This window comes from Triturus cristatus, chromosome 3_1 (genome assembly GCF_964204655.1).
Source record: "Triturus cristatus chromosome 3_1, aTriCri1.1, whole genome shotgun sequence".
NCBI classification, from domain to species: domain Eukaryota; kingdom Metazoa; phylum Chordata; class Amphibia; order Caudata; family Salamandridae; genus Triturus; species Triturus cristatus.
The window spans coordinates 13198846-13220877 of NC_140583.1; the positions used below are offsets into that span (position 1 = coordinate 13198846).

Consider the following 22032-nt stretch of genomic DNA (forward strand, 5'->3'; position numbering starts at 1 on the left):
GCAACCTCGACTGCATGTTCCACAGGAAGCAACCTCCACTGCATGCTCCACAGGAAGCAACCACCACAGCATGCTCACAGGAAGCCACGGTCACTGCATGTTCCAGAGCATGTACCCACAGGAAGCAACCACCACTGCATGCTCCACAGGAAGCAACCACCACTGCATGCTCCACAGGAAGCAATCTCCGCTGCATGCTCCACAGGAAGCAACCACCGCTGCATGCTCCACAGGAAGCAACCACCAATGCGTGCTCCACAGGAAGCAACCTCCACTGCCTGTTGCCGGGAAGCAACCACAGGAAGAAACCTCCACTGCATATTCCTCGAGTAGCAGGAGAGCAGCCATAAAGTCAGAAGAGAAAATATCAAAGTGAAGATGGGGGAAGGGGGGTACATCCTAGATTCCATCTCGTCATGGGTTGCAGAGCTAGAGGACAAGACCAGCCTGATGGTGGCTTGCCTGTATAGACAAGGGTCTCACCTAGAAAGGAAACTTGTGCATTCCTGCATCCGGGTCACCAGTGCCTTGCGCTGAAGAGAGAAGACTTGTTTACACTGATCTCAAGGTCTTGAGTCTTGAACTCCTCCTCAGAGTCTGCTCCCCAGAGATGTTACTGATGGAGAGCCCTGGTGATTGGATTCTGCTTTGTCCCACCACCAGAGGACAAGGAAGACAAAGTCTCTCGGGATTCATGGGTCTGATGGACAAGGTGTAAACTTTACTTCTTGTCTTCTCCTAGTATGTCTAGTTCATATTGTCGGTGCGTAGGTTTCATCGTCAGGCTTTGTCGATGCTCTATTAGACACTCTGTGGAAGACACCCCAGAACCACAGACTGGTGAAACCTCAATGTCAGGGAGCCTGGTGAGTGGGGGAGATAGCGCTCTCCCGTGTGAACCCCAGGAATTCTTAAAGGGCCAGGATCTGATTTTTCTTAATGCCACTGGAATCTATGGAGGGAGATATAAATTATTGCAGTCTATATTATTGCACAGATTTATAAACACAGGAAATGTCGCTGCCTTTAAGCCGTCTGTTCTAAGTTCATGCTACTTTGGAATTGTACATGTGTTCAGGGATAGCACACAAGTGACACACTAGTGCTTATGAAAGAAGGGGGCGAGCCACTGAATGCTCGAGCCAGATGTCTGGTCTGGCTCAGCTTGAGCTCCTCATGGACCCTTGAGCCCAAAAAGAGCCGCGCTTTAATGTGGCTCTAACCTATTGCACCAAGAATTAAAGAACAAGCATGAATCTGAAATTAAATGTGACACGGGAAAGAGGTACCCGTTTGAAGGCTGAATGCCAATGTAAATGAGGAAACCTGGGATTTTTCTTTCGCTTCCCCGCTTGACCAAACTATACGATCTTAGGCAAATAATTTATTTCCCTGAGTTTGCTGTTTTTTTCTTTTACTTATTGCATTCGAGAGCCGGCACCGCTCTTGGGTCTGATTTAAATAGACAATAATGGTGCTGTAGTAGAGATGTAGGCAGCATAAAGGGTGCACCTGAAAACTGACGTGCATGGTGATTCACCAATGGCATTGTCGTTCTGGCAGGTAGTGGGGGGGGGCATGAACACTTAACTTGGTTTAAAAACAGCCACTTTTAATAAATGCCTCTCAATGCAGTGATACAATCTGATGCCCTGAGGTGAAGAGCTTCTGCAGGTTAAAGGAACACACTTGTTTTTAAAATTCTCAAGATTCTTTATCCTATTTGTATATGGTGTTTGGCACGTGGACTCTGAAACAAAAATGTCCAAGGCTCGGCTCATGCATGGGCTTTTAGAGCCAGACTCTCTGCTCGGCTCCCCCACCTCGAATTTATAAACATAAAAGACATGGTCTGGGAACAAACCAGGCCTCCAAAAGTCAACGCCCCCCCTCCCTCTCCCCCGGTTTGTTCAGGAGTTTAAAGCAGGTAGAAGCACCTCTCTTCTTTGTAATTAAGGATCGGATGAGCTCTGTCCTCCGTCAGCCCCACATAAAGAGACTCTTTGCCTGCTCTCACTGGGGGGACCTGCAGCTGGTCACTGAGGCCTTCTGCAGGCCCCTGGAGTGGAGGTTTGTTCAATCCAAGGATGCCAAACAGCTGCAAAGGACACATGATGTCCGCCATCTTCCCACACACTGCCTCTGCTGTCCCAGACTAATCACTGCAGCCACTCACCTCAATGCAAGGGGTGGGGCCACAGCCCGAGTCTGAAAGAAAGAGATCACAAGCAATTTATAAGAAACATTTTATTGGGTCTTTAGAGACTCCGTGCAAAAGGCAGAACATGAACAATAAACATCTCCAAGTAACACTCGTACAAAAATGTATCTCAAAATAAAACATCTCTCCATCTTTACATCAGAAAGCATCCTATGAGGGAGATTAGTCCACCACACCAGGGACTGAAGTAGGGGTTTGATACCTGTACCTCGCCTGTGCGTTACCCACCTGTGGCATTGACCTCACCCTGCCTATTCGGCACTGGACCCTGGTACCATATGATGGGGCACAGCAGTCTCCCACACCAGCGACAGACGCAGGCGTGGGATCCCTGTAACTGGCCTGTGCGTTACCTACCTGTGACACTGACTTCACCCCGCCCATCCGGAACTGCACCCTGGTACCATATGATGGGCAAAACAGAGTCCCCCACACCAGGGACGGACCCATGGGTGGGATCCCTGTACCTGGCCTGTGCGTCACCCCAGCCAATACGGAACTGCACCCTGGTACTATATGATGGGGGACAACAACAAAAGCAGTGTGGGATCTGGCAATGCAACACTAGTCTTGTGTGTCCAACACAGGGAATGCAGGAGCTAACAACGCATGACTGAGGCTGTGTGGCCAATGCAGGGAGTGCAGGCGCTAACAATGCATGACTGATGCTGTGTGGCCAATGCAGGGAATGCAAGATGGGTAATGCAACACTGGCCCTGTGTGTCTAATAAAAGTAGTGTGGGATCTGGCAATGCAACACTAGTTTTGTGTGTTTCAACAAAGGCAGTGCAGGAGCTAACAACGCATGACTGATGCTAAGTGGCCAACGCAGGAAGTGCAGGATCCGACAATGCATGACTGAGACTGTGGGTCCAACACAGGGAGTGCAGGAGCTAACAACGCATGACTGACGCTGTGTGGCCAATGCAGGGAATGCAGGAGCTAACAACGCAGGACTGACGCGGAGTGTCCAACACAGGGCACGCAGGAGCTAACAACACATGACTGACACTGTGTGTCCAATGCAGGGCGTGCAGGACGGGTAATGCAATACTGGCCCAGTGTGTCTAATAAAAGTAGTGTAAAATCTGGCAATGCAACACTTGCCCTGTATGTCCAACACTGGGAGAACAGGATTAGGGAGCAAAAGGCATGACTCTTCCTGTGGGACCAAGACTGGGAGCCAGGATCTGACAAAGCATAACTCGTCATATGGGACTAGGAGTGCAGGATCTGGCAATGCAGGACTCGTCCTGTGAGTCCAACACGGGAAAAACAGATCTGAAAACATATGACTCGTCAGATTGGGTCCAACACAGGAAGTGCAGGATCTGACAATGCAACACTTGTCCTGTATGTGCAGGATCTGAGAATGCATACCTCGTCCTGTGGGTCCAACACAGGGAGTGCAGGATCTGACAATGTTTGACTCGTCCTGTGGGTCCAACACAGGGAGTGCAGTATCTAAGAATGCCTCGTCCTGTGGGTCTAATGCAGGGAGTGCAGGATCTGACAATGCAACACTTGTCCTGTATGTGCAGGAGCTGAGAATGCATACCTCGTCCTGTGGGTCCAACACAGGGAGTGCAGGATCTGACAATGTTTGACTTGTCCTGTGGGTCCAACACAGGGAGTGCAGTATCTAAGAAGGCATGCCTCATCCTGTGGGTCCAACACAGGGAGTGCAGTATCTAAGAATGCATGCTTCGTCCTGTGGGTCCAATGCAGGGAGTGCAGGATCTGACAATGCAACACTTGTCCTGTATGTGCAGGATCTAAGAATGCATGCCTCGTCCTGTGGGTCGAACGCAGGGAGTGCAGGATCTAAGAACGCACGCCTTGTCCTGTGGGTCAAGCGCAGGGAGTGCAGGATCTAAGAATGCATGCCTCGTCCTGTGGGTCGAATGCAGGGAGTGCAGGATCTAAGAACGCATGCCTCGTCCTGTGGGTCGAATGCAGGGAGTGCAGGATCTAAGAACGCATGCCTCGTCCTGTGGGTCGAATGCAGGGAGTGCAGGATCTGACAACGTGTGACAGGCCCTGTCTGCCAATCACGCACGGTGTAGGATCTGACAACGTGTGACAGGCCCCATCTGCCAATCACGCACGGTGCAGGATCTGACAGTGCGTCACTGACATTGAATCCAACACAAGGAGAGCAGGCTCTGACAGCACAGCTTGTGTATCCAAACCATGGAGAAAAATACACGGCTGACAAGTGTGCCTGTGACCAACATATGAAACAATTCATGGCTTGCCCTGGGTGTCCCACACACAAGCAATGCGACCTCACACAATGAAACAAGATGCTGTGCCTCGCAGTACTGTGAGAACAGAACCCATGAGCCCGGAAAGCTTGTGCGGAGTACTGTACGGGCAGGCTGCAGTACTGCATAACAGAACGTGCACCTCAATACAGTGGGAACAAGCTCTCCACAGAACATGACAAAAAGGACTGTATGACTGCATGGAACACAGTACTTTACACTCGATCTCACCATGCACGGCAAACTGTGCATTGTACAGGCAGAACAAGACCCTCACCATGCACACCCAAGCGAGAACCACTTGTTACTGAGATAAGAGGACTCCACAGGCCAGAACATATTGGGATAGTGTGACCCTGCAGTACAGTACTGACCGTGGCCTGTACTGGAAGAGCAGGACCCCGATGGTGCACGACTGGCTGCCCATCACAGCGATAGAGCTGGACCCTCACCACGTACACCAGAGGGAGAACCGCTCGTTACTGAGTGAAGAGGACTCTACAGGCCAGAAGACACTGGGATAATCCAACTCTAAAGGACAGTAGCGACTGTGGCCTGTATTGGAAGAGTAGGACCCTGATGGTTCATGCCCGGCTGTGCATTATACAGAGAGCTGGATAAACACCATCATGACAGCTCAACCCGTCGTAACTGGAGCCTTGACTGGAGCAGCACCTGCGTATGACCCCAGTCCCTGGGTATTCGACCAGTCTGGGGTGAGGAGTTCTCAGCCCTTCGGGTGAAAGGCCTGCATGTGACAGGGGTGTCAGACCTTGAGTGCAAGACCAATCTGGGGTGGGTTCTCTGAGCCCTTTGGGTGAAAGGCCAGCATGTGGTGGGAAATTACAATTGGATGGGGGGCGAGGAGGAGAGTAAGGAGCTTGTAGTATGAGAACAGCAAACGGCCAAACAACCCTGCAGCTGTCCTCTTGGTGCAGACCTCCTACTGTCCGCCAAGAACAGTTCCTGGGAGGTGCGCTAGCCTTTAGTCAGGCAAGTCAATGGTCTAGGCAATTGCGCTCTCCCGCTCTAGCCCAGAAATATAAACATTCTTCTTTGGCTGAATGGTCTCATGTTCATATCTCTATACACAGCATTCGCCCTCTGGTCATGTACACTCATACCCAGAGAGCAGCACAGATTCTCTGCTCCCTACACTTGTAACCAAGCTCACAACACATGCTCGGGTCTTCTGACAAACACCTGAGGGTATAAAACAGGCGGTGCTACCAGCATAAGACTGGGGCATGGACTACAGGGTACTGTGTACAAACCAATGGACCCTGTACAAGGTCTGAGTGAGTGGTATAAGGTCCCATCAGTAGCATGGCTGAAGTATGCATAAACCAGTGATGCACAACCGTACTGAGTCCATGGCTGGAGAGAGTGCGTGTGGGTGGGTGTGTGTGTGTTGTATACTCATGCACAGAAGTGGGCAGTGTGCAAGCCTAGTATGTGGCTGGTGTAGTGCAACACACTATTTGCATGGCTTGAGTGTGCATGGTAGTGCTGCCCACCTGTGGGCACGCATGCTGTAGTGCACAGGATAGTGCAGTATGCCAGTGGGCACAGTGCAGGACTGCAGTATTTGCAGCAGCTGCCCAAGCAGGTAAGAGCAGAGAGACCAGGTGGGGGGGATTTCGACAGACGACGACGAGGGAACATTTATTATTTATTCAATTTTCGCTCGTGGTAGTCTGTCGAATCCCCCCGCCCAACCCAGCCCCACTGCTCCTACCTGCACGGGCTGCACCTGAGTACTTGTCCTCAAGGTTACAAATGAATGGAAAGGGTGCACGCCCAGAGTGTGCATGGTAGAAAGCTACACAACACTGCGCATTATAATAAACTGCATAGCAGTTGGCACAGTGCATGGCTGTAGTGTATATGTGGTAAATGCTGCACACTAGTAGGCACTGTGCATGATTGGTACGTGTTATAAAGCTTTATGTGAGCATGTGTTGTAGACGGGCAGAGTATATGTGATATAACGCTGCATACCAGTTGGATTGTGCATAGCTGGAGTGTATGTGCGCGCTACAGGAATGCACACAAGTGGACACTGTGCATGGTTGCAGTTTGGTACAGAGCTGTACATACGTATGCGTGGTACACAGCCAGGACGTACGTGATAGAATGCTGGATACTAGTTAGCACTTGCCGTGGCCGGAGTTCGTGTGTGAGTATCATGACCAGAGCTTGGCATAAAGCTGAACCGCAAGTATGCATGGCACACATGGCCAGAGAGTGTGCATTATAATAAGGCAGGCCGTTCGGCACTCTGTCTCTGTGGCATAAGGAGAGAACCAATGGCCCTAGAGCAAGGCCTGACTGAGCACCCTACAGTGCTGCACAACTGTCAGTACAGACGTCCAGAGGCATGTCTGCCAGAACAGGCCGGAGGAGTCCCACTGTAGTGTACATTTAAATACTGAGCCGAAACTCATTGTCTAGGCTAGCAGATGGCTAACAGTGGCCCAGGGGTGGCTTTCTGCTCTAGTGATGGTCTTTCACGGCAAGGTGCTGCTGTTCACTACTAGCTCCTGGTTCCGTGAAAGCTTCTCTCTGGCACGGTTAAAGTGCTGCGCTGGCACAGTTCCTGGTTTTGTAGTCCCAACGCATGTCTCTCTGTTGCCGCACATGCATTGCTGCCCTCCACGTCAGTTCCTGGCTCCAAGTGGCTTGTAAAGCTGTCTTTTGGCCTGCTGAAAGTGCACAACTGTTACAATTCCTGGTTCCGCAGTGGCACAAGAAAGCCTCAGTTCTGGCACAGATGAAGGTACCGCCGGGGTAGGGGTAGTCGTATCCCAGTGATCCATGCAGCTCGTGTAAGATGGCATATTCCAGAGGGGGTTCATCAGTCGAGTATAAAGCACACCCTCGCTCGCACGCTCTCTCTATATATATTATACTTTAGGTTTTAAATTAGTGTTTCTTATTGCTATTTAACAGTCAGGTAGCCACTTAAAGTCCACAAGCAGCAGACAGGTCCCACGGAGGTCATCCTACGCTGAGAGACAGCAGCACCATCACCAGCACCCCGCAGCAGAGCAGACAGACCTGCAGCAGTGAGTACCTGAGGAGAAGCAAACACAAGAGTTAGGAACCAGCTTCCTGCTAGGTGACCCTACCTGCCAGATACCTCCCACTCTATGACCCGGTGTAGCACACAACCCAACCTCCTGTCACTACAAGATGAGATACACTCTGTCTTGTGACCCAACCACATGCCTTTTCACATGAGTGAATCCACTCAACGGCTGGAAAAGGTGGAGGATAGTGGGTTCAGGGCTGGAACACCCTACAGGTTTATACACATTAACCAGCATAAACGTTTAAGGATATTCACAAACACCTCTCCAAGCCCTCCCCACCCTGGAATAGGTTAATAATTTACTTTTGACAAGGGCAGCAGTAAAACCTTTTCAGGGATAGGAAGAGACCCCCCCCACTTTCTCTTAAAATGTGCGAGTAGGGAAAGGAGCTCCTCAAAGAGGTAAGATTCTCCCCTTGGTTGAAAAAAAAATGTTTGAACAAGCGGATCTGTAAATATTTTAGATTTGCTCCTGCAAATGTGCACTTCACAAATGTTTGCTCGAAATATGCCTGGAAATCTGTACCTTTTGCAGCTTTGCAGGCCTACTGCTATAAACTGTACGAACATCAGATCATCTCTCAAATATGAAAATTAAGGCCTTTGCCAAATTGCAATCCGTTAAAAGATCTTAGAAAGCTTATGGAGGACGTGTGAATTGTCAATCTTTAAAGTTAATTGACCCTAAATGAGTCACTGCTTTACTAAATGAAGCAATAGCTCTCTCAGAAAAGTTTATAAATGACCTGGTTAAAATGTATATAAAAGAACTCCGATTCTTATTGAATCTTCATCAATCAATTCCGCATTACAAAATAGGATCGGAACTATTGCTGATATCGTTAACTTTAAGAGATTTTTCAGCAATGTTAAATTATTTCTGCAATTGTGCAATAACTAATAACGATTCTTTGAGAGTCTTGATTAATAAAGAGTTAAACTGGAGCGACAACCTCTCTAGGTTGAATTTGCCAGCAGCTACCATAACAAAGTAATTATGGCAAACAACTTACCCTCATTAACAGACCTTACAAAACTGCTGCATCTAGGGCCTATCATCATTACAGAAGAATAATGCTACTTATCAGTAACGCTGTAGATTCACATGCTTTGCATACTCCTGCCATCTAGTATTGGGTCCGGATGTTTGCAAGTTGTTTTTCTTTGAAGAAGTCTTTCCTAGTCATGAGGTAAGGTGACTCCTCCTCACGGTGATAGTGCGCATGGGCATAGACTCCATTGTTAGATTGTTTTCCCGCAAGAGGGTGAGAATAGAGTAAGTGAATGTAGTACAGAGATGTCCATGCATATGTAATGTAAATAATGAAAACTGCAACAACTACAGGTGCCCGTGGAGGTGGGAGGGCACATGTGAATCGACAGCTCTACATGCCAAGAACAGATGCCAACTGGCTAATTAGCATCATCTGTTCGAGGCATGTGCGCTGTAGATCACATGCTTTGCACAGACTGTATGCAGTTTTCTCCCAAAGCGGTGGCTAACCAGTAGATGCTGCAGTGGTTTGAAAAAGTCTCTTTAGCACTGCTTGCCCTACATTGGCTTGTTGACGTGCCAACACATCCACACAATAGTGTTTAGTAAATGTGTGTGGCGTGGACCATGTGCCTTACAAATGTTAGCTGTAGGGATATTACCTAAAAAGGCCATAGACGCTCCTATTTTACGAGCGGAATGTGCTCTGGGAGGTATTGATAAAGTTCTTTTAGCTTTAGCATACCAGGTTTGAATGCATTTAACAATCCATCTTGCAATACTAGATTTAGCGATCGGATTCCTTTAGAGATCGGATTCCCTTTGTTAGGTGGAGCAAATGGAACAAAAATGTTTCTTTTCAACGAAAATTCTTTGTTCTTACAATATAATACAACAACCCTCCTCTGACATTTCTGCTACGGAATAAGGTTAAGGAAAGAACACGGGTAACTCAACTGATTGGTTGAAAAGAGAAACTACCTTGGGAAGGAATTTTGGGTTGGTGCGAAGAACTACTCTGTCTTTATGAATCTAAAAGAAGGGTTCTTTTAAGGTTAATGCTTGTAGCTCACCAACTCTCCTCAATGAAGTGATCGCAATGAGGAAGGCAACTTTCCATGAAAGAAACTGTAGCAGACAGTCGTGTAATGGCTCAAAAGGTGGACCCAAGAGCCGTGTAAGCACAATGTTGAGATTCCAAACTGGTGCAGGAGGTACCCTGGGTGCTATTACTCTTTTCAGGCCCTCCATAAAGGCTTCAATTACTGGAACTTTGAACAAAGATGGATGTTGCCTGTTTTGCAGATATGCGGCGACTGCCGCAAGTTGCAATTGAATAGAAGTGTAGGCTAGACCAGCACGCTGTAAATGCAGACGGCAACGCATTATATTTTGAATGGAGGCATCTAGTGGATCAATACTGTTTTTGGTACAATATATAACAAATCTTTTCAATTTTTGCTGCATAACATGCTCTGTTAGTAGGCTTTCTTGCTTCCTTGATAGTCATACAGTCTGATGGAAAGTTGAGATAGCCAAACTGACTTCAGGAGCTAAATCGCTAGATTGAGCTCCTTGGGGTTTGGGTGTCTGACCTCTCCATGGTTCTGAGTGAGAAGGCTGGAATTGAGATGTAGCTTTTGATGTGGAACCACTGATGGCTCCAACAGTGTGGTGAACCACGGTTGACGGGCCCAAGTGGGAGCCACAGGGAATCAGTGTGAGTGATGTCTGCCTGTGCTGCTGAACAAGAAATGGAAGGAGAGGGAGAGGCGGAAAAGCGTAGGCAAATATTCCTGACCAGTTCATCCATAGGCCATTGCCTTTGGATAGAGGGTGTGGGAACTTGGAGGCGAAGTTTGGACATTTTGAGTTGTCCACTTTGGCAAACAGATCTATTTGTGGGAAGCCCCATTCTTGAAAGTACAGAAGGAAAACTCGTGGATGAAGTTCCAACTCATGTATTTGTTGCCGCCGTTTGCTGAGGAGGTCGGCAATCTGATTGTCCACTTCTGGGAGGTGCTCTGCCAGAAGATGAACTCTGTGATGAACTGCTCAACACCTAATGGTCTGACAGAGGCATATCAGTTGCAGAGAATGCCCCCCCATCCCTGTTTTTGTACATGGTACATCGTTGTCATATTGTCCGTGCGGACTAGGACAACTTTCCCTATGAGGTGAGACTGAACAGCTTTCAGTGCTAGATACACAGCTAGAAGCTCTAGATAGTTTATGTGAATTTTTTTTTGCGTGTCCCATAGTCCCTGAATTGTGTAATGATTAAGATGGGCACCCCAACCCGAGAAAGAGGCGCCTGCTTTTAGCGCGATCTGTGGAACAGGGTAGATGAAGGGCCACCCTTTTGATTAGTTTTGTGTGTTCACCACAGCAGAGAGCGCTGGGTCCACCAACACTAGATCTGTTAATTAACCCTGAGACTGATTGCACTGACGTGCTAAGAACTCCCGTAGAGGATGCATGAGTAACCTTGCATGAGGCACCGTCGCGATGAATGATGCCATCATTCCCAACACTTGCATAAAAGTCCTGGCTGCTAAGTATTGATTGACCTGAAACTGCAGTAGCAGAGTTTGAATATTTCGAATTCTGGCTGCATTGGGAGAGCCTAGCGCTGTGCAGGTGTTCAGAGACGCTCTCAGACAGGACTGCATTAGTGAAGGCTGAAGATGCGACTTCTGCGCCTTGACTGTTAAACCCAATTGTTGGCGTACGTCTATGGTAGTCGGAGTGTGGTGTAAACACCTTTGGTGTGTACTGGCTTTGATGAGTCAGTCGTCTAGGTATGAGAAGACATGAACCTGTTGTCTTCTGGGATGCGCTGCTACTACTGCTAATACATTTTGTGAACACTCTGGGAGCAGTGGTTACTCCAAACGAAAAAAGTAAAAGCGTTTTTGTTAAATCGTACAATTTTAAAGAATTTCTTTAGGTTGAAACTGAAAGAAATTCTTTAAAATTGTACGATTTAACAAAAAACGCTTTACTCACCTGTTTACAGGAAATGTCCCAGTGCTGCATCCAGGCATACAGCAAAAGTAATCCAAAAGTAACTTACCTGCTACTTTACTGAAAATCTAATTCAAGTCTATGTACTGTATCTACAAGTGATTGCATTTCTCTGAAAAAATACTGTAAGCCAAACCATATTATATTTACAATTGCAATTGAGCTACTGTACAATCAGCATTTACTACTGTAAAATATTTATTGCTTACCTGTGCCAGGCTTGCTTGGTTCTAGAAAATAAAATAACTAAAAGAATATTTTTATACAAAAACAATTGGTCTGAAGTTCAGTCTTTGAGCGTGTGAATTCATTTGCTGACTGAGTTTGTACAACAAATGCGTAACACTGTCCGCTGATATAGCCTCACTGCTCGACCACACTGCCACAAATAGAGAGTGAGGTGCTATCTACTTTACCTCTGCCTACCTTTGGGTTTCCACTGGACTCTGTGCACACTATACCTCACTTTGGTATTGAATATGTAGAGCCGGTTTCTCACATTGGTGGATCAGCGGTGGGATACAACTTTGCATTTGTTGGACTACTTGGTTACCACCTGATCACACAACAGAACTCTTGAATTGTCTTTAGAATTCTGATTTTTTCAAATTGGCATTTTTGCAAAATTACTAAAAGTCTTATTAGGGCCTTGCTCAAGTCCCATTAGAATTTCAGAAAATAAAAAGTCACTTTAGCTAGGGTTAGAAAGGTTAGATTTTTTTTTTTTTTTTAACAATGTCTCAAAATAAGGACCCAGCTGTTAGTGAAAATAACCACAATGACAGACGACAGGGTCGAGGAGCTTGACCTCACCCCGTACCTTCACTTGTCTTTCAAGGAGGTAAGGTTCCTATGGAAAATTAAAAACATAACCATGGGTCCCCATCCCATCAAACAAATGCTCCAGGAGCTGTTGGCTGGGTATGCTAAGGACCACCCATCTGAACATGGTGAAGACCAATCAGATGAGGAAGGAGGGGAAGGGGATGACCAGGTACATCAACCCCTCCACTTCCTAGGGAGAAAAGGGTCCAAGTACCCTTGACTCCAAGAATCAACCTCTCAGTACCTAGATCTCACACAGGTGGATCAGGTTCCACTGAGGACATTGAGGACAGCCTCAATGAGGAGGACAGCCTTTTAGTGAGGCTGACCAAAAGACTGAATCTAGAGACCAGGTTGCAGGCGAGAGAGCGAGCAGAGATGGGCCTAGCACCCATCAATTGTGGCAGCAATTTACTTAATAAGGATAAAGAGCAATCTTATGATCCTAAAATCCCCAAAGGGATTGTCCCTAAATATGAAGAGAGTGATGATATCACAAAACGGTTCACAGCCTTTGAAAGGACTTGTGAAATTAGAAAAGTGAAGAAGTCACACTGGGGGGCACTCCTTTTGGAACTGTTCTCTGGTAACTGCAGAGACAGACTCCTGACTCTTACAGGGGCTGATGCAGGATCCTATGACCTCATGAGGAAGACTCTAATTGAGGGATTTGGACTCACAACTGAGGAATATAGAATGAGATTCATGGGGGCTCACAAAACACAAAACCAATCCCAGATTGACTTTATAGACTACTCAGTTAAAACACTAGATGGTTGGTTAACTGGACACAATGTGCATGATTCCAATGGACTTTACAATCTGTTTATGAAAGAACATGTTTTAAGAAATTGCACAAATGAAAAGTTACATCAGCATTTGGCAGATCTAGGTCTAAATTCTCCCCAAGAATTGGGAAAGAAGACAGACCACTGGGTCAAGACATGGGTGACAAAAACAACCACTGGGGGTGACCAAAGGAAAAGGGTTACAAAACCTCCCATGAGGAACGGTGGTGAGAATCCCCAAGATAAAAAGCCTGAGTCTTCTAATGGGCCCCAAAAACCTGCCCAGGGGGTTGGGTCCCAAAATTCTTCCCAACCTGCTAACAAGTATATGGGGAAGAACCTGGATCCTTTAAAGGCCTGGTGTAACAACTGTAAGAAGTTGGGACACATAACTGGAGATGCTACTTGCCTAAACAAGAAGGCCCCTAGTCCTACTACGGCTACTCCTGGGGCAGCAAGTCTCCAGATGGGATCAACAGTGTCCCAAGAGCAAATCGGGTTGCACACTGAAGCAGTTCTAGTTTCAGAGACGGAAGTTGAGTTTGCCACTGTAGTTGTGTGGCCACCCAACTTAAAGAAGTACTTATAATACCCTTGGAGTAATGGAACCAGGATAGAAGCTCTGAGGGATACAGGTGCCAGTGTCACTATGGTGAGACACACACTGGTTTCCCCTGAGCAATACTTAATTGGGAAAACCTACCCAGTCACCAATGCTGACAGTGTCACCACTAACCATGCCATGGCCATGGTGACATTAAACTGGGGTTGGGTGGGGGGCGGGGGGTACTGGTCTGTATTTGTATTTTGTATTTTATGGTACTTTTAAAGCGCATCAATCATCCCGAGGGACATCACGGCACTAGGAAAGAATGCCTGTGCTAAATTGCTTACTCTTAATCTGTTTTATGGTAAACTTCAGTATCTGGGGAAAAGAGTGGTTTTCAGTTTCTTTCTAAAGAGTCCATGGTCCTCTGTGAGGCGTAAGTCAAGTGGAAGGCTGTTCCATAGGGTCGCTGCTACTTTGGAAAAGGGTCTGTCACCCATTCTGACCCTGTATGTGCGTTTGACTACGGCGAAGGCGTGGTAGTGGGATCTTAGGTTCCGTGAAGGAGCGTGGAATTTTAGCCTGCCTTGTAGGATTTTGGGGCCTGTTTTATGCGCAAACCATGAGATCTTGAAGCTGGCTCTCTGCCTCACTGGCGGCCAATGGAGTTCTTTTAGGCAGTTTGTAGCTGAGCTGAATTTCTTTTTATTGCAAATTAGCTCAGCAGCGGCGTTTGGATCATCTGAAGACGGGTGAACAAGTGATCAGCCATGCCCACATATAGAGCATTTAGTAAGTCCAGCCTGCTCAAGAACAGTGCTCGAGTCACTAGTCTTTTGTATTTTAGAGGAATCCATGGGAAAAGTCGTCTTAAAAGTTTTATGGTGGCGAAACCTTTTCCGCAAAACGTACGGACTTGTTTTTGCATGGATAGGGCATCGTCAAAGATGATGCCAAGATTTCTTGCATACTGCTTCGGTACAGGCGCGGTGCCCAAGGCCTGGGGCCACCAGCTATCATCCCAGATTGTACGGGCTGCCCCAAAGAGCAAGACCTCTGATTTATCAGCGTTTGATTTTAGGCAGTGTTTGGACATCCAACCTACAAGTTCTGATAAACAGTTTATGAGATTATTCTTAGTATCTGTGTTTTTCAGTCGATTTGTAAGGGGAATCACCAATTGCATGTCGTCAGCATATGACCAGATTTCGAATCCCCATTTCCTGCTGAGGTCTGCCAGAGAGGAGACGTAAGCATTAGAGAGGGTGGGGCTGAGGGTGGCTTCCTGGGGAACCCCACACTAAACGTCTTTTGGATTGGAAGAGCAAGATCCCATTTGAAGTGTTTGTATTCGGTCTTTTAAGAATGATGCAAACCAAGTTAGGGCTTAATGACCGATCCCTTTTTCTGCAGAATTTGAAGTAGATGAGAGTGGGAGATGGTGTCGAAAGCCGCACTGAGGTCTAACAGGATCAGAGCTACGGCTTTTCCCTCATCGACAAGTGATCTGATGTTGTCGGATATGGCTAACAAGGTGGCCTCAGTGCTGTTGTTAGTCCTGAAACCCATCTGTGAGGGGTCAAGCAAGCCATTAGTTTACTAAGCGTTCCAAGACCTTGGAAAGGTAAGGCAACTGGGATATGGGGCGGTAGTTCGCTGGGTCATGATTTTTAAGGCCTGCTTTTTTTAATAATGGGAGAACCACTGTTTTCTTCCATTTGTCTGGGAAACAGGCTGTTTCTATGCTTTCGTTAAAAATTCTGGTGATATAAGGGCAGGGGATCGATCCTATTTTTGAAAATATGTTGTGTGGGCAGGGGTCCAGCGGTGATCCTGCTTTGACCTCCGACATTGCTATGGCTACCTCTTCTTCCGTGAAAGGGGTCAAAGTATCTAGTTGGGTTTGGGCCAGGGGGCTGGGTGCTAGATTTTCCCAATCTATACCGCTATGTTCAGATGCAATGTCGAAGGACGTGTAAATTTTAGACACTTTATCGATAAAAAAGTTGTTGATCATTTCACAGTTCTCTAACGTGGGTCCATGGTTTGTGTTAAGTTGGTGGGATTGCAAAGTTTGCGAACGACCTTATATAGCTCTTCAGTGGAACTGCAATGGTCTTCGATTCTTTTTGTGAAATAGTTAGTTTTTGCTTTTTTCAGTGCCGCATGGTAATTTCTGAGATTCGCTAGGTAGTTTAGTCTATTATCGCTGTTTTTGGAAAGCCTCCATTTGTGTTCCAGAGATCTGCATTTCCTTTTTTGTGACTTTAAGCGTGGTGTATACCATTTTTCCGAAAGGGTTTTATTTGCTGTGTTGCTAGCACATTTGGGGGCGCAATGATTTAGTGATTTTTCTATTTCTTGTTGTAGGTGCAGTACCGACGTGTTGACGGATTTATGGTGCTGTATGGTGTATTCATAGTGAGTAAACTGATTGGAGAAAGACTCCAGAGTGACTGAATTCCAGGCTCTTTTAGATGTTTGGTATGTTGGTTCATTTTTTGAGTGCTTGCTTGGGAGGTTGATTGAGAAGAAGATCAAGGCGTGATCTGTCCAGGGCAATGGTTTAATCTCAAGAATGTTAGTGTCTCTTATGTTAGTGAACAGAGGTCCAGAGTGTGTCTGGCTATGTGGGTAGGTTCAGAGATTAACTGGGTAAGTTGTAGTATTGCCATGTCGTCATTCAGATGTTTGACCCCGGGGTTTGAAATATTTTCATAATGGAGGTTGAAATCTCCAATAATTAGAAAATTATTCTGGTTTAGGCTAAGGGCGAGAAGTTGGGCAAGTAGGTTTGTGCTTAGCGCAGGATAGAAACCGGAGGGGTTATGGATAACTGCCCCTCCCAGTGATAAGTGTTCTCTTTCAAATATTGAGAAATCTAGGGTTTCAATCGTACCTATTTGAGGGATGGAGGTGGTGATGCAGGAGATTTGTCTTTTATATAAGATAGCTGTACCTCCGCCTTTCCTGCCCTCTCTATTCTGTTTTAACAGTTTGTAATTGGGTGGTCGGGCAGTGACAATGTCAGGAGTGTTGTTGTCATCAAGCCATGTTTCTGCGATGAATGCCAAATCTGGGTTTAGCTCATTTAAAGTTGCCCATACTTCAATGCTGTGTTTTGGGAGTGATCGGGAATTGAAATAGAAACAATTCAAGGCTTGGTTATCAGGTGTGTGGTGGGTTACTGTTTATTAATAGTGGGCTGAACAACGCCACTTTCCCATTTGCATTTAGGGCAATTGAGAGGTCCCTCCATCACATTTGGAGATAGTTTATTATGGCGCATGGTTATATCCTTTATTGCCGGCTCAAATAGCCTATCTCTGGAGTATTTATGAGGTAGGGATGTTGTTGGAGTGACTGGACCAGGGGTTCTGGTCCCTGGGCCAGGTAGGGCGTGGACGGGCGCAGATGGGCTTGCCTTAGGCGCGCCAGCGGTGTGCCCGCTGCGCGGCCATGCTGCGGCCCCGTTTTTATATAGTGACGTGGCTCCTCCCTCAGCGCTACCCCTGGTGGCTTCCGGTTTTTCGCGCTGGGAGCTGCATGTCAGTTTCCTGTTTCCCTGCCCCTTTGGTGAGTGCGCTTTGCCCTAAGCTGTGTCCAATAGTTACAACTTTGTTTGTTTTCAATAATCTTTGGCAGATTTGTGACAGGATATGTGGCGCTTCTTAAACTGTTCGAGCAGCAAGTGATAATAGCAAAGGTGCAGATTTTAACTGTTTAAAAGAAACATTTCAAATTAAACAACATACGGTGCAGTTTAAAATCTTTTCTCTAAAAATATGGTGCAACGGTGCAGTTTAAAAGTTTAGTGGTGCCAGCCGTCAATGACCTGGCTGTGGCTGACCTTACGAGTAAGTGTAGGCAAGGCAGTCGATCCTTTGGAGAGACCACTGAAGAGAGACCACTGAAACAGGTAGTGTTCTCTCCAAAGCTACCAGCTGCCTGTCTGCTTGGCAATGACCTGGAAACCTCAGCATGAGGTTGAACTGAAAACCCACGCAGAAATGCTGGTCATCCCTGAGATGGTGTGTGTAAAAACAAGAGCACAGAGCAAAAGACAGGGTGAAAAAGAGGTGTTGGAGCCTGAAAGTATGGCCCAACCTTCCAAGAGAAAAGATAAGAAGACTGGGGAACCAGCTTCTGTACAGCAAATGAATCAGGACCCCTCTCCTTAGGGAGAGGACTTGGACACCCCAGAGGGAACTGAGCCCATGGAGCTTGACCCTTACCAGGTTGAACTCTTAGGCCAGGGGTACCCTCTAGAGAAAAGCTGTGCCTTGGACAACAGGACTGTCCAACTCTTGAAAGCCTGAGGCAGCTAGCAGCTGCCCAGGAAAAGGGACCCAGCAAGCTTATTAGGATGAGGGACTACTGTACACTGAGGTCAGAGACCCCAACCCTGGAGATACTAGGAGAGTGGTAGTGCCTCAGAAGTACAGGGAGTTTCTCCTAACTTTAGCTCATGACATTGCCCTAGATGGACATCTGGGCCAAACCAAGACTTTGGAAAGGCTAGTTAGCCACTTTTACTGGCCCCAGACGCACCAAAAAGTAAATGAGTTTGTCAGCTCCCGTGTCACCTGTAAGGCCAGTGGCAAGACAGGTGGCCCTCTAAAGGCCCCCGATACCACTGCCTGTGGTGGGGGTTCCCTTTGAAAGGGTAGGTGTGGACATAGTGGGTCCACTTGAACTTCCCACAGCATCAGGGAACACATTCATTCTAGTGGTAGTGGATCATGCCACTGGGTATCCTGAGGCAATTCCCTTTAGGACTACTACAGCTCCTGCAGTAGCCAAGGCCCTCATTGGTGTCTTCACCAGAGTAGGGTTTCCTAAGAAGGTGGTTTCAGACAGAGGTTCCAACTTCATGTCTGCTTACCTAAAACACATGTGGAAAGAGTGTGGACTGCAGTACAAGTTTTCTACACCCTATCACCCACAAACCAAAGCCTTCTTGAGTTTCAACAATACCAAACACAGCAAAGGAGTACTCCCAATCGACAGAAAAATGTCTTTGGGGTATTGGAACGTAGAGCAGAGGAAAGAGATTATCTTTCTTAAGAAGAACCCTCACTCACCAACCTGTTAAAAAATGATATAGATACCGTGATAGGTTAGATTGACCTATAGTATCTTCAAGTGAATAAAAAGTGCAAAAAGGTCTACATGTTTCAACCATCCGTTGTTATTACCGGGATTCCTTCAAATCGTCGAAAGGGAAAAATCTGTGAAAATAAACACAAACACAGAACAGACATATAATACCTCCTTGTTAGTGGGGAAGTAGACTCACACGATCTTACGCCTTATGGTTACACTGGTGCACTGGTACACTTTTACTCTTGACAGAGTATACAGACGCCCACTGAATTGATTATGAGGAGTGGGTATGTATTTTATATGTGTGGCTCCTGATCGCCAAAGTTAGATGCGTAAGATCGTGTGAGTCTACTTCCCCACTAACAAGGAGGTCCACTGAGTGTTGAATGATCGTCTCACGCTCACTACTTCATTTGGCAACCACAATGAGCATTGATCCTACAATGAAAGATTTTTACATGCATTATATGTCTGTTCTGTGTTTATGTGTTTATTTTCACAGATTTTACCCTTTCGACGATTTGAAGGAAGGGAGTCCTAACCGTGAGTAGATGGTTAGGTTCTAAAAGTGACCGAGGGCAGGGTACACCTTAGCGAGTGTACACCCCCCCCGTCCCCCCCCCCCCCACCCCCCCCGGGTCACGTTCACAGGTCTTGACGAAAACACGGTAATAACAACTGATGGATACTATAGATTCAATCTAACCTATCACGGCATCTATATCATTTTTTAACATTGTCCAAATTGCCCTAGAATAATTATTTGGATTGGGTTAAATTTGGCCAATTTTTAACCTAAATTTTCTATTCACCTTCACACAAAAACCAGCTCCACTGTAGTCAGGTGTCGCAGCACACCTGGATGGCACTCGGCTGTCCAGGTGGGACCCCAATGATGAAGCATGTCACCAACCAGGTTGGTGAGTGAGGGGTCTTCTTAAGAAAGATAATCTCTTTCCTATGCTCTACGTTCCAATACCCCAAAGACAGTTATCTGTTGATTGGGAGTACTTCCTTGCTGTGTTTGGTATTGTATTTATAAGGGGACTAGGAGTACCCCCTCCAATGGTCTTCCATTGCGAGAATCCCTTTCTCTCTATTTTTGTTTTGAGAGTTTCAACAGGACATTGAAAGGCATGATTATGGGGCTCCCTGAAAAACTCAAAAGGAGATGGGATGTCCTCCTGCAATGCCTATTTTTCGCTTACAGAGAAGTGCCACAGAAGGGAGTAGGGTTTCTCCCCTTTGAACTTCTGTTTGGCCATCCTGTGAGGGGACCACTTTGTCTTGTAAAAGAGGGTTGGGAGAAGTCTTTCCAAGAATCCAAACAGGACATAGTGGACTATGTGCTTGGCCTGAGGTCCAGAATGGCTGAGTATATGGAAACGGCATCCAAAGATCTTGAGGCCAGCCAGGAGCTCCAGAAGCACTGGTATGACCAAAAAGCTACACTGGTTTAATTTGAACCTGGGCAAAAGGTGTGGATTTTGGAGCCAGTTGCACCATGGGCACTGCAGGACAGATGGAGTGGCCCTTACCTTATCCTTGAAAAAAAAACAGTGAGGTCACCTACTTGGTTGACCTGGGCACAAGCAGGACACCCAAAGGGTTATCCATGTGAACCGCCTAAAGCTCTAACATGACAGGACTGACATTACCATGCTGATGGTGATTGATGATGAACAGGAAGCAGAGAGTGATGCAGCCCAAAAGATGGGTCAGTGGATGGAGCTGTCTTCTCAGACACCCTCTCTGCCCAACAGCAGGCTGACTGCAAGCAAGTCTTGCAACAGTATGCTAAGCTCTTTTCTCGACCCCTGGTCAGACAAACTGGTGTACCCATGATGTGGACACTGGTGACAGTGCACCTGTCAAAACCAAAATCTATCGACAGTGTGATCAAGTTAAGGAAACCATCAGAGCTGAAGTCAGCAAGATGCTGGAGTTAGGGTTATTGAACCTTCTGAGAGCCTCTAGGCCAGCCCAGTGGTTCTAGCCCCCAAACCTCATCCACAGGGTGGAAAGAGAGAAATGAGGTTCTGTGTGAACTATAGAGGGCTCAACTATGTCACCAAGACAGATGCTCACCCTATTCCAAGAGCAGACAGGTTGATGGATAAATTGGGTACAGCCAAATTTCTAAGTACCTTTGACTTAACTGCAGGGTACTGGCAGATTGGCATGGCCCCAGGAGCAAAAGAAAAGACAGCATTCGACACACCTGATGGGCGTTATCAGTTTACTGTTATACCCTTTGGTTTAAAGAATGCCCGTGCCACCTTCCAAGTCCTTGCTGGATTGGAGTCCTTTAGTGCAGCGTACCTATATGATATTGCTGTCTTTAGCTCCACCTGGCAGGATCAGCTGATCCACCTTGGGAAGGTTTTAAATGCCCTGCATACTGCAGGCCTAACTATCAAGGCATCCAAATGCCAGATAGGGCAGGGAACTATGGTGTACTTGGGCCACGTTGTTGGTGGAGGCCAGGTACAACCCTTACAACCCAAGATCCAGGCCATCCTGAACTGGGCAGCTCCAACAACCCAGACCCAAGTCAGGGCATTCCTTGGATTGACTGGGTACTACAGGAGGTTTGTGAAGGGATATGGGTCCATTGTGACTCCCCTCACAGACCTCACCTCCAAGAAATTGCCCAAGAAAGTTAACTGGACAGTTAGTTTTTTTTTTTTTTTTAATTCTTTTTATTGTTGTTTTTGTGTTAACAAACATTAGCATCATCAGAAACGTCACAGAGGTACACAATGCAGTGGTCATACATCTACAGCTTCATCTAAAACATAGTCTGCAGTCATATCTACATCATCAACACATGGTATAAATTACAAGTTTCTCTCGAGGGCTAGTTAAAACGCCCTCTGTGAAACAGGTCAACATCATCACAATCCACCTTAATTAGTACCCTGCAGGTCAGCCACTTGATACTCTACATGAGAAACAATCCAACCGCCCGCAACCTCAGAAGAACGTCCGATTTAGGAATGCACAACACCCCACCACTTCTGTGCTACACCCAGCCCCCCCTTTCGTAGCCACCGCCCCCAACCTTCTAGTGTTTCGCCCCTCCGGCCTCCCGTCCCGATTCCTCCTGCGGGTGTTCAAGCAGATAGCAGGTCAAGGGGGCCCATATATTCCGCGGCCTAGA

General features: G+C 46.8%; 1 protein-coding gene across 2 annotated transcripts in view; it reads right to left on the reverse strand.

The window, feature by feature from the left end:
* Window positions 1-2232: 2232 nt before the first annotated feature.
* Window positions 2233-22032, reverse strand: part of SLC39A13 (solute carrier family 39 member 13) — a 211673-nt gene continuing 191873 nt past the window's right edge. For both annotated transcript variants that reach the window (XM_085646548.1, XM_085646549.1), the window contains one exon: window positions 2233-7564. In XM_085646548.1, the coding sequence (XP_085502674.1) occupies window positions 7489-7564 (76 nt within the window). In that variant the 3' untranslated portion in view covers window positions 2233-7488. The remainder of the gene's footprint in view (window positions 7565-22032) is intronic.